Here is a 14,123-nt window from a genome sequence, read left to right as displayed (position 1 = left end):
AAACAAGACTATGATGTAACTAGTGATGTGTCGGTTGCGAACGATCCGACACAAAGAGCCGACTCCCCGCAGTGAATGATGGGAGCCGGCACCCTAGTGAGAGCCACTAAAATCCTTGAATGGCTCTCACTGGGACTAAGACGTAACTCCGCCCACCAGAACAAAACTCCGCCCACTAAGCACTCTAATTGGTTCCTAGCGAGTGGGCGGGGTTTATGCGGTAGGTGGGCGGTGTTTAGGACGCCATAACATATACAATAGGGATCCATTTAGGATCCAAAAGGAGTTGAAAAAGAGCCGGCTCTTTTTTGTGAGCGGAGCCGTGAGAGCTGGATCACCAAAAAGAGCCGGACTGCCCATCACTAGATGTAACAGGAACAATTCCCACAATACATTGCAAATTAAACTAGAATCTACGCATTAAACGGCCAGCAGGTGGTGCTGTTACCTTACAGTATGAAATATATGAAGGATTAATACACACAAAAATGACTTTCTAGACAGCAATTATATGGCTGGACAGAACAGGGTGTCTCACTCTATACGCTCTGGCCGTGAGAATGCATAACACATACATCGCTGCCATTCCTGCGCAAACTGGCGAACCCCCGCGGCGCACAGTGTGTGCGCTGGATGGATTCATAAGTCTGAAATCACATAGAAAACCCCTTAAATCCCAAGATTAGGAGCTACCACTATTAATGCTGACAGCAATATTTAAAATGTTGGAAGTCTGAAAGGGTGTGTCTATCAAAGACAATTGTTTCTTTCCACGCATTGTTCCTCACCACAGGGGCGAGCCGGAAGAAGCTGAGGGGTGAGGGGACGCCAGAAGCACAGTCTCCACAGGTACATCATTTCTTTACATGGTGTTTATTTATATTTAGGTTATAGGCATTACTATATTGACCCTAGTCTATCTGGTTTCGGCTAATTTATAGCCCCCCCGTGGTTAACTCTTGGTTCACCATAACCAAGAGTAATATATTTTGATTTGCATAGTGATGATTTCTTATTTTTGCCTTATGCATTTGATTTCTTTACCAGTGTGCTGTCCAGTTGTTGCTTATCCTGTGGGGGGTCTTCCTTTGTCTCATTGTATTGAAGGGCTCTTGGTCTGAATTTTTTCCACATAGACCTATTCATCATTCACATCTTTACTGATTATGAGTGGCTATTTGATACCTTATAATATTACTTTACTCTGAGCTGTAACCACTGTTGGCCCTCTGGATATATTATCTGGTCTCCCCTATTACGTTTTTTTTCTGCTTTTTTTATTCCTGTTTTTAATAATCTCTAATAAAATTATAGTTTTTATTGCATTTTCTATTTGTGGGATCTCTTCCATGTTCTATATGGATTGATATAGGACAAGTGGTTTACTTACAGTATATATAAAAGTTCAAAATACTACTTTTTCTGGAAAGTAAACATGTAAAAAATAAAAAATGTACTGTACATATTTGCCGCATACACGACTATCCGAACTAAAAATATAGAAGAAAAAAAAACACTATGATGTCCTTTAAAACCACTACTCGTCACATAACAAAACACTCTCTCATCCAACTATGTAAATAGAGAAATAAATACTTGAGGATCTTTGGTTGGTGATGAGGAAAAAATCGAAAAGGTAGAGGAGCCCACTGCGTCTATGTTGTCCCATGGCCTGAATAAACCTAGAGCCGGTCCAGAACATGACCACTAACCAGCTTCTCGATGCAACTTCTAACTCAGCAGTTTCATTAATTGCTTTGATGGATTGGTGTAAGGTGACCATGGCACATGTCAAGGATTGAACGTGATGTGTTGGAAGCATAAGGATCTAAATGGCAATCATGGGTAAGACTGTAATAGTAATACAACAGAGTCACAGCATCTTCTTTTGTGGGGTGTTGCTGGTCTGAAGTTATTAGAGCCGAAAATAGTCCTCAAAGATCAACCGGTGAACCAGCCGTGTTATTGACACTAAAGATTCATTGATGTGTGTGGGGTCAATGGCTATCCAGTCTGGTGTGATCCCAGCATAACACAAATTGCTACAAAAAAATAAAAAATAATGCTGGCTATGTTAGAAAGATCTCTGCAAACTGGTCAAAGTGTCTGTGCTGACCTCAGCCCACCTCCAAATGTTCAGGTCTGCTGCTTACCCCATGGTGCCAGATACTGTAGGACACCTTTAGAGGTCTCGTGAAGTCCGTGTCTCGATGGGTTAATACTGTTTAGGCAGCACGAAATAAACCCTGTTTGCCTATTCATTGGCTGTGATAAGAATAAGGTGCTGAACAGGACCCACATGTGGAGGTAACTTGGACTAGATGTATTTTCTTCAGAGTTTTGGGGCAGTTACCTTCATATTGCACCTGCATGTACCTATGTTATAAAGGCTAGGTAAAAACAAAGATCAGAAAATCAGCTTCTGTTTCTATGGATAGCTATTCAGCTCGGTACACAGGATCTGTCAAATCTCAGGAGAAGAAAACTGCCTAAGGCAAACACTGTAAAGCAACATGCCCAAGGTCACGGGAGAAAATGACAGCAGAATTCATATTGAGGAGCACTGACTGAAGTCTGCCCTGACCGGCGGAGTCACATGTGCTGCTACTCCTCTATTGCCACTGTACTGATGGCGATATGGGTTTGGCATAGCATCTTACATGACTATTTCCAATATTAGACTTTAGGGAAGCTCAGTGACTACCCATGTAGAGTGCTGTAATGTCCGACATTGGTTATCACCCAGCTTTCACCTTGGAAGATTTAACTCAGAAACGGCTGAATAGAACTTTTCAACAAATTCACAGTTGCTGACAACCTAGGTCATTTCAAAAGAAAATGCTCGAACGATATGGCTAGAAGTGATGGCTGCCATGTTGCGGCCAAAAATGCCTGCAGTTGGCCCCATAAATGCAGGTTACGCTATCACTATAATTGGTGGGGGAGGAGGACCACCTATGGGATCCCCATCCATCCGGGGAGTGAAGGTGCTAGGGCACTACTTTATAGGTTCTACAGTGACACTTGTGCAGCGGAACTACAACACCGCTCCATTCAGGCGAGTGGGACCTTCATTTTAAGGCTATGGCATAACCTTACAAGATAGAAATAACCATTAAAAGGGGTATTATCATCTTACACATCAACAGTACTTCGTTTAGGATATGATTTAGTATAGGTACTTAGTATAGGACATGAATACTTTGTATGGGACATGATTGCTATTTATCCCACATCCACCTATATCAAGTATGGGGTGCGCCACCTCCCAAGTTCCGCGTGATGCCAAGGCTGCAGTAAATGACGAGGTGGCTGTACATGCTTGACATCTCCATCTCTTATATAAGATTTTGAAACAGAGTTGAACCAGTGTGCCACCTTTCCATTCACAGTGACCAAAGCACCAGGAGAATCTATTAATCAGATTCGGTATTGCCATGATTTTCTCCCCTAATACCATTGCTGCTAGATTACATTACCTCCGAAATATTGCGCAGCCTGGAAAAACAACACAGCGCACGCAGAATGAAGTACAGCATTACGGAGCTCCAGATACTTCTTTCATTAAATTTACAGTCCATCCACAATGCATGTTGCCTACAGCCTGGCAGACACACATCAGTTAACAAAATTGGATTTGCAAAACAGTGTGTGAATCGACATGGTCGACAAGAGTACTTCACCCAGTGGGTATAGATGGGGACACAGATTCACTGACCCTATTTGAGATGGAGCAAACTAAAGGGAGGATAAAAATGGCCGATGAGTACAATCAACCATGAGAAGGAAACACCCAGCAGAGACCGTCATTTCTGTCCATGGATCATCTCCGCGTTCACAGAATCTGTCCCGCTGTTGTACGTATCATTCATCTCCAACCTTTTGCCCCTGCTCTGCAGACTTTGTTAGGGGGAGGTTGTAAAGCTCCTCACTTGGCGTTTGGTCTCCTTCATCCACGCTTGCAATCCTTCAGGGTACATGTAGATGGCTGCTAATCTTTGCAGGAAACAGCTTGTCCTCTCGCCTCTTGTGAACAAGTGCTGTATAATTTTGCTCTTAAGCACTATGTCTCAACAGGTCTCAGGGATCCTTCACGGCACTGAAGGGCCTTTGTGCCAATATTGGATTTTGTAAAGGCCTCTCTGTCTGTCCAGCTCTCCACCTGTTTACTTCTTCTTATGCTTCGTCAGCCAGATCCACATTCACCGCTGGCCGCATGATATGTCGGGAAAAAACGCACAAGGAACTGTGTAGTTAAATGTGCCCTGCTTCAGTGCCAGCAACAAACTCAAGTATCGGAATTACATTACCTTGCCCGCCATAGGAACCCCAGAGGGGCTTTGTATACACAAAAAAGGCGCTCCACCAAAGACATGGGGTCCACATTATATCTGACAAAATGCCGCTATTTACGAACATGTAAGAACACCCACGTTTATACAAGGAAGGCCTATATTTATTAATGGTATAAAATAAATGGACACTCTTTTAACCTCTTAATGACCAAGCCAAATTTTTGAAATCTGACCAGTGTCACCTTAAAAGGGAATCTGTCAGCCCCCCTGGATGATTTTTATCTATTACTATGGGCATACAGGTAATCGCATGGTCTTACCTGTATGCCTCATAGCTGCGCTGTAGACATTGAGAAATTGATTAATAATCTTCGGGGTGCGCGGTGCCCGGAAAAAATCACGAGAGAGAGAGAGATAGAGAGAGACAGAGAGAGATATAGAGAGAGACAGAGACATTGAGAGAGAGAGAGAGAGAGACAGAGAGAGAGAGCGAGAGCTAGAGACAGAGAGAGATAGAGACAGAGATAGAGTGACAGAGAGAGAGAGATGGATAGAGAGAAAGAGACAGAGAGAGATAGACAGATAGAGACAGACAGAGACAGAGACAGATAGAGACAGAGAGACAGAGACAGATAGAGAGACAGAGAGATAGAGACAGAGAGTGACAGATAGAGAGTGACAGAGAGAGATGGATTGAGAGATAGAGAGACAGATATAGAGAGTGACAGAGAGAGACAGAGCGAGATAGAGAGACAGAGATAGACAGAGAGATAGAGACAGAGTGGGAGAGATGGATAGACAGATAGAGAGACAGAGAGAGACAGAGAGATAGAGACAGAGTGGGAGAGATGGATAGACAGATAGAGAGACAGAGAGAGATAGAGAAAGACAGATAGAGTGACAGAGAGACAGAGAGAGACATAGAGAGCAAGAGAGATAGAGAGACAGAGACACAGAAAGAGAGACAGAGAGCGATAGAGAGACACAGATAGAGAGACAGAGAGAGAGATAGAGAGACAGAGAGAGAGATAGTGAGAGAGCGATAGAGACAGAGATAGAGAGACAGAGAGAGATAGAGACAGAGAGAGATAGAGATAGAAAGAGACAGAGAGAGTGATAGAGAGAGAGTGAGAGGTAGAGAGAGAGCGAGAGAGAGAGATAGAGAGCGAGAGAGAGAGATAGAGAGAGAGACAGATAGAGAGACAGAGATAGAGAGAGACAGAGAGAGAGACAGAGAGAGATAGAGAGACAGATAGAGACAGAGAGAGAGAGATAGAGAGAGCTAGAGAGAGATAGAGAGACAGAGAGACAGAGAGATAGAGAGAGAGATAGAGAGAGAGATAGAGAGAGATAGAGACAGAGAGAGAGAGACGGAGAGAGAGAGACGGAGAGAGAGAGATGGATAGAGAGATAGAGAGAGCGAGATGGAGAGAGAGATAGAGATAGAGAGACAGAGAGAGAGATAGTGAGAGAGCGATGGAGACAGAGATAGAGAGACAGAGAGAGATAGAGAGACAGAGAGATAGAGACAGAGAGAGATAGAGATAGAAAGAGACAGAGAGAGAGTGATAGAGAGAGTGAGAGGTAGAGAGAGAGCGAGAGAGATAGAGAGCGAGAGAGATAGAGAGAGAGACAGAGATAGAGAGAGAGACAGAGAGACAGATAGAGACAGAGCTAGAGAGACAGAGAGAGAGACAGAGAGAGATAGAGAGAGATATAGAGAGAGCGATAGAGACAGAGAGAGAGAGATGGAGAGAGAGAGATGGATAGAGAGATAGAGAGAGCGAGATGGAGAGAGAGAGAGAGATGGAGAGAGAGCGAGAGAGATAAAAACGTTTCATTGTCCGTCCACTCCAGACAGGGGACGCCAAAATTATGACAGATCCGTCAAAAAACGGATGCAACGGATGACAAACCGTCAAAATCTGCCGCTAATGCAAGTCTAAAAAAAGGTGGATCCGCCCCCCCAAAAAAATGACGGATCCGTTTTTTTCCAAAAACGACGGATTTTGACTGCCGTCAAACAACTGAAGTGTGAAACAGGCCTTACCAGTGTTCTTGCAGGCTACTACTGGTGTGACAGACGGTCAGAAAATCACTTGCATAGTATAGTGCAGAACCATAGGAGAAATGTGAGACATAAGATGCTTCGCCATTTCTTATCGCACGACTTACCACTATTCCCAAGGCCTTCAATATGTTCAACTTGCACATAGGACAAGTGCAGTGTTCGCTGAGCCACGGATCCACGCACACTTTGTGGAATACATGCCTAGAAAAATAAAAATAAGAAATCCCTGTTGAAATTTTCAGATAAAGCAATCGACCATCTTGACCTTATTGCATGGTGCCATAATAATGAGGTCAATTTCGGGAGGGGAAGGGCACAAGACTGCAGATCCCAGTGACGGGTTGCAGCGGTAATGCAGACATGTAAAGAAAGACCAGGGGCAACAGCAGAAAGGCAGCACTGGAGCGGTCCTTAAAGAGGCAACCAAAGAAAAGAGCCGAGAACCACATCGTCTTGGATAAAAAGACTAGCTTTGCTTATGGGGAAGTGGGAGCCATTTCTCAGGAAAGAAGGCACCAAGAACGCCAACATGCCAGAACTAGGAGAACAGAGGCATTCACACCAGGTAAGAAATATTTATAGGAAGTGACAGGTCCTCTTTAACTCAAATTATTAATAAACTATTGAAAACGGCTTTTGTAAACCAGGCAATCTAATAGTCACAACTTGTCCCGTATCCACTGAATGCGTAATGTGTGTCTGAGTGGTGGAGGTCTGATTCCTGGACCTCTACAATCACAAAGTTTTAGAGGAGGAATACTTAAAACAGGCATACTTCATCCGCTCCATCCAAAGTACCTGTAATGGCTGGAGACAGCCGAGTACACAGCTCAGGTATCTGACAGTCCAGCAGTAGCAATGCAAGACTGCGGCTCTATTCAAACAGTTGGACGTAGGACCTTTATTCTCGTGAATGGTGGAATGACCCAGTGCCCGACCACCAACAATTATGAAATTAGTGGTTAATTTCTCATTATGTGAAAACCCTTTTTAAACAAATTGTCTGGCCACTAACAGGGAATCTGTCAGTTGGATCAACCCTCCTAAGATGTCTATATGGGTATGCAGGTCAGAGAAAGTTGATTAAAAATAATACCTTGATATCTGCGATTCAATCTCTTATTCCAGAGAAATCCATTTTTTATATGTAAGGCTGGTTTCACATTAGCGCTTTTGTGCGCAGCGCATCGTGCGCACCAGTGCGCATGCGCACCTATGCTTAACATGACGTGCACATGGTCTTGCGCACACGTGCGTTTTCGTGCGCATGCGTTTTTTTGTCTTTCGCGCCAGATGCAACATGTTGCATTTTTTGGAGCGCCCTGTCTCGGCAAAAAAACGCATGCGCACGCTTGCGCACGGAATGCGCAAAAACAACACATTGAAGTCTATGGGAACGCATGCGTGCGCATGGTCTTGCGCACGCTTGCGTTTTTTTGCGCATGCGTTTTTGAGTTAAACAAGTCTAGAATGTTCTCTAGACAATGGAAAAAATGTCACACCTAAAAACACATGTGCATAAAAAACGCAAACGCATGCAAAAACGCATGTAAAACGCAAGCAACGCTGCGTTTTTTGACGCATCAGCGTGCGCATGATGTTAAAAAACGCGCGCTTGTTTTGCGTTTTTCTTTGCGTTTTTTATGCGCCCGATGCGCTGCGCAAAAAAACGCTAATGTGAAACTAGCCTAAATGAGCTGTTAAGATCTATGGGCCGGACATAGGTCTCCTGGAGAATCTTCCCCCATAGCTTATTATAAATAGGAGGCGTTACCAGTGTGAGACATGTAATGACTGACAGTCTGCTCTCCTAATCTACACATCTCACACTGGTAACGCCCTCTTTCATTTACAATAAGCTCTGTAGACAGTCTCAGGGAGATCTATGTCTGGCCCATAGATCGTAACAGCTCATTTACATTTTTTTTTTCTTAAAAAGTGTATTTCTCTGGAATAATACATCAGATCGCAGATTTTAAGGTATCATTTTATTCAACTTCCTATGACCTACATGTCTTCCTGCAGCCAATGACTGATTCTAACCATAATTAAGAATTTTCCAAGGAGGAATGGATGAAGATTGAAAGACTCTTGGTTGGCTACAAAAAGCATTTACAAGCCGTGATACTTCGAAAAGGTGGTGCTAACTAGGCACTAACCATGCAGGGTGCCCAAACTTTTGTATCTGACTATTTTCTATTTTCCTTTTTGTAGTTCATAAAATGTAAAATATATATATTGTAGGGATGTGACTCGCTCAGGTGCAGCGGGAGACAATCAGGAGACCGGTTCTTCCAAAGTTCATGAGGTTTATTTCTGTCATAAACCATAAAACAGCGTATCACCAAAAATATCCTCTAGCTTAAGGCAAACAAACAAACGTTCGTGGTTGCAGACTCAGACCGCGAGTCTCGGCACATGCTGGGAGGTGTAGTCCTCCCCACATACAGCTCCCTGGTTCAGGAGCAGGTCACATTATAAGGCTGTAGCCACACCCACGTTCCCAGCAGCTGACTGGTCACCTGACTGTGACCTCACCACAGGTCCTTCAAACAAAAACAATATCTAGTATGCTTTACATTATGGAGATAAGCCATTTATGAGACACATATCTCCCATCAATTACACGACCCTTAGCACTGCCACAATATATATAAAATATTTTTTATTTTTTTGCATGAAATAGAGAGGAAATGTGTCATCTTTAACTTTAAGCCTTTTAGGGATCATTTCATCTTCAACTTGCTTAACTGTTCACAATAAAAGTAATTTGGACCAGGGGTGCCCAAACTTTTACATGTAGCAAGTAGCACACAGACTGGCAGGGGACCCCAGGAGCTTTGGAAAGGGAATGGTGTTGGGTCGGTAAAAGTGAGCATCAACTTCCATTAATATTTTATTCTATTTTGGGTGGTTTTCAAAAAAATGTAAAAAGGTATGGAAAAACCCCTTTCACTTCAATAATGAGTAGAACAGCAGAGACATACTTAGTTTGTCTGGAGAAGTGCTGACATGAAAGACCTCAACACGGTTTTTAACAAACTTCATACTAACAAATAATGATTGCCGTCATACGCCTGCGGCTCTGTAGAAGCCGAGGAATTGGATGCTACACAAGAGACTAATAGAAACTTAGATGAAACTAAGCTGACATTTTGCCATTTACTGGATGCACAGATCCACCTCCCTTTTATTTCACCAAGTTCATAATCAGGAGATCTATAAATGGCTTTCAGACATAATGACTTTTAGATATTATCGACCAGGCTCTGTTTCCCATTGACTACCCAGCGCTCCGTCGCTCTAAACAGTTTCTAATACAGACCCTTCTATATCAGTGTGTTTCATCTTAGAAAACTATTTTCTTTGTGAGAGACAAGATTAACTCAGCTTGTTGTCCACTTTGTTGTGGATTCTGCGGTTCCTTTTTAACAAGCTTGCCAATGAAGCTGGACTTCGGTCGTGGGAAACTGTTTTGTGCGTTAGTAGGACGCAAAGTCTTCTGCCATAAGGCTGGTCAAAATTCTAAAGACTTGTATAAAAAAAATAAGCTTGGCTAAAAGTCTGGTAAAGTGTCCAGTATTTCATTTTTTTCTCAATTTAAAGGGGTTGACCATAATTTGTGTTTGTATTTCATGCCCTTTCCAAAACCACCAGTTGCTGCCACGGGACGTAAGCATCTTTGTTTATAATCGGAGGTCAAAAATGAACCTCAAACCTTTCAAAGAACTTCTACAATTTAGGCCATTTTCTATGATACATACTCAGTCTAGACTACAGAGTTCACTGTATTCTTTAATTACTTCTATTAGGGGTTGGGCAGCCTACTAATAACGTTGTACCCCCTTTTTCTTTCTTTCTGAAGCTGTACAACCTTTGCAGCCAAGTCTCCTGACCGCACCACTGCTTCCATCCTAAAAATGGCCACTATTAGAAGGACATCCAACACAACCCTTCCATCCCCTCCCTCTGACACAAGACAAATGCCCTAGCTTCCCAGTGTGCAAGTCCAGATGAACGTGTTCTATAATCAACTCATCTCCATCCCACCTGTAGACTAAAAATTATCGCAGGCGCATTTCAATTCCACGAGCGTCTTTGAAGGACATCACAAAATCAGAGGCCATTATACAGAAAAGGAGTAGCTTGCAGCTAGGTATTCACTGTCCAAGTACGTAATGTCGGAACCGACCGTGGATCTCTTGACCCCAACTCAACAGCCTAATAATCGGCAGTCTATACTTAGACCGTGAAATTTCGACTTGTGTAACCAGCCTTTTGTAACCACTGCATCTTGGTAATACATTTTTGTGAATACTGCTGGAGTTGAACGTCCTGTTTATGGCCGGGCTAAGAAAGTATTTTGACAACCATCCCCTTCTGTGTTGCTGACAACTCCATCCTTACATTACTTCATTACCACTGGATGTTCTTAAGTGGCAAAAATATAGTTTTAGGCAAATAAAGCTGTCCTCAGACAATTACTTTTGTAAAAAAAATTTGTTGATTAGTGCAAGAAAAGTTTCTACTACATGAGTAATCATCATGGTGCAGATGCCCTTTTTTTAATGAAAACCACCATCGATCATTCTAATGTCCTCAGCACAGGGAACACACCGATTGTGGCCTTCATGTGGAATAAATAAGACTTCTGCACTTATGTTACTCATCTTTCATTATCATCAAGATGTTGATCACTGAAGAGCTATATATGATTAGAATTATTTTCTTAGGGGAAAATCTGGTCCCCCAATGTAAACACTGGTCAGATGCATAGACACATATGTGCTTTCTAATCCCTTACGGTAGTGATTCTCTATCTGGGCACCAAGAAGACGGACATTGCTTAACGGGAATCTGTCAGCACAAACTGACTGCTGAAACCAATCGCAGGCACTCGTTGCACCTTTACGGAGACCAAACACCTTGCCACCTCCTCGTTTCCCCATTTGTCTCCAACCTCCTTTGGCTCTCGTATACCCAGAGTGGTCAATCAAAGAAGATGAGGTGGAGAGAGATGGAAACTAAATAGATAGGAAGATGCTCTCACCTGCTCGGCCATGCCATGGTTGCACCGAGCATCAGAGTGTGGTTTTATCAGTCATTTTGTGCTGGCAAACTCCTTTCATAAATGTGGTAAGGTCAAATGTGGTCAAGAGGACAACCAAAAGCAATCACCAAATACAAAGAGCTGGCCACTAATCGTAGAATGTTTTGCTGACCCCATAGACGTAGGGTGAAATTAAAAAAAAAAAAAAAAAAAATCAAACAATAGCTGTTTGTTCAATTTTATCATTCCATCTATGGAGAGTTTCACTTAAAAATAAGACAAAACTTGGCACTCCATCTTCTAAGCACGACAGGAAGCTTGATGACAATTTTTCCCGGCAGAACAAATGTAGGACGCAGAAAAAGTGTCTTCACGGTGCAGTAGTTTATATCACAGATACAGGATGTCACACGTAATGAGAAATACATGAGACAAGTGATCAAAAGAAGTGACTATGCACAGCGACCGCACGCAGAACCTTTCTTTACAGCAATCATTCCTCCCGTTCCCTTTCTACACTTGAAGCCAAGCAACGAGCGGAGATCAATCAGGCGGCCATCCCGCTTCTCAGAAGAAATCTTGTTCTTCCTTTCTTCAATTAACCAGGCATCTAACAGAGCTGCTCTACAGAAGCCTTCAGTCCATGTTTTACCCTTTTTACCTCCAAACATCATTATAGATCCTGAAGAGATACTATGAACCAGGGTGTAAAACGTTCTCTCCAAATTCAGCACCAACTTGGCTTCCTAAACACCGACATTTCTCAAGACAAAATCTCATCGGTCCCACTGTCCGTAATTCCAGACTAGTCAACAGTCCCTGCAGAGCGACTCCACCAAGTATACAATGATCACTGTGATTGGAGTTTATAGAAAGAAAGGAAGAAATTAAGGATGGAATGTGGATGCTGGTAATTACTAGGTACCGGGCTCGGAGGCCGGAGGAAATGATAGAAAGGCACAGACACTGCATTTATCATTGACATCCATATGAGCAGAGCCGATGTCTCAGAGTGTTCGCATTCACGGATAATTTAATACAAGCAGACATAAAATCATTACTGTGGAGAGTATGAGCCCTACAGCTGCATGAAGGGATATTTTGGGTTTTGCTTCCACATTATTGGTATTTGAACGTATGCTTGTGATAGGATTTCATGAAATGCCGAGGGTAGCCTTGTCCGGGATCATCTGTCTAAAGTGATCATTTACATATACAATATAGGATCAGGCAAATATTTAATTTTTATTAAAGGGGTTTTATGGGCACACAGATTATGAATGCATTTGGTTCACCATTAAATCAGAAATGGAGAAACTGTATAATTTACTTTCTTAAAATTCTGCTTTGTTCCTGAGCAGTCACATGTGAAGATGAGCCCGCCGTCTCCAGAGTAGAGAGATTTCCATCACTACGGACTCATTGCTCCCCTAGAGTACAGTGAGTGAGCCGGTGTCAGCACATGTAACATCACTGATTGCAGTATAGTCTCCAGATAGCACATACTAGATGAAGTGGGAGGAGTGTTAAGAAAGAAACTATGGGCAGCAAATTATCCATCTTGAGACTGTATAAGTCTCAAGATCATGGGTCATAAACATGTTGTCGGGGTCGTAAACGACAATGAATCCTCATTCACCAGTCATTCCAAATCATTGTGCGAGCGCAAAACATCTGGTACCGATTAAGAATGACTCAGACACGCAGCTGATTCAGTCTTAGCTAATGTCCTGCATCCACACCTGTCAGGAGCAGTACAACAACTGGCTTTTATTTACAAATACACAATACTATATTGAGTGTTAGGGGAAGGCGTGCATTAGGCGGGGTTTATGCAGTATACATCTAGTGTCCAGTCTCTCTCTGATTCGTCAAAACGTCTCCCGATGGTTACTACTTCTTCACATTCCTGAGTTATCTTTTTTAGGAGAAATGAAACTTAACTTAACTCTTTAGACACTGAATTTAAGTGAAAGTGAACACTGGCAGCCATCTTTAATACAGTTACATTTGCATTAGCAAGCAATTAGGAAAAACTTATTGTTTCACAGTATAAAAATATAAAAGTTAAATAAGAAAATATATTTTCACCTTGACAATGTGTTCACCGAAGCAATTTTTTGCAGACTAGGCCAGCAGAGGATTGCTATCTGCCAGGCCGGCACTGAGTCTTGAAAATTGCTGGGTACCGGCACAGAAAAACAGGCGAGGTCGCCTAAAAAGTTGTGTGCACTCGTGTCATGACATCACACAGCGCGCCTGTACCCACTAGAGAGGATCCTCAAAAACGGGGTCAAACGGGAGGGCAAGGCTCCCAGCAGAAAGTAAGGAATACTGCGGAAATTAGATAGTCTGTTGGGCCAGGATACAGTTTGTAGGGGAATGAAGGACCATTATTTGATATGTAAGGGGGCTGTGGTGGCCATCATTACTGTTATGAATGGGTCACCGAGGAGGAAAACAAAAACAAGCTAAGTCACAGAAAACCAGAGAGGTTGGTAACTATGCGGATTGCAGACCCCTGATCCTAACCACACAACTAACAGCAGCCGTGGAGCGTACCTACGATGATTCTAGACGCCTCGTCACAGCCGGAGGACTAAATAAGCCTAAAGCAAGAAAAGGGGAAAACTAAACTGCCCCAGAGCAGACCCCAAAGGAATAGACAGCCCCCACACATGTATTGACGGTGAAACAAGATGAAAGC

General features: G+C 42.8%; 1 protein-coding gene across 3 annotated transcripts in view; it reads right to left on the bottom strand.

The window, feature by feature from the left end:
• The window catches only part of RNF130 (ring finger protein 130), a 270,925-nt gene that overhangs the window by 76,629 nt on the left and 180,173 nt on the right, over positions 1 to 14,123 (bottom strand). For all 3 annotated transcript variants that reach the window (XM_073568006.1, XM_073568008.1, XM_073568007.1), the window contains exon 6: positions 6,471 to 6,567. In XM_073568006.1, the coding sequence (XP_073424107.1) occupies positions 6,471 to 6,567 (97 nt within the window). The remainder of the gene's footprint in view (positions 1 to 6,470; positions 6,568 to 14,123) is intronic.

The sequence above is a fragment of the Dendrobates tinctorius genome, unplaced genomic scaffold, assembly GCF_039654945.1.
Source record: "Dendrobates tinctorius isolate UK_male_01 unplaced genomic scaffold, ASM3965494v1 ptg000020l, whole genome shotgun sequence".
NCBI classification, from domain to species: Eukaryota; Metazoa; Chordata; class Amphibia; order Anura; family Dendrobatidae; genus Dendrobates; species Dendrobates tinctorius.
This window is presented reverse-complemented; position numbering and strand designations above follow the sequence as displayed.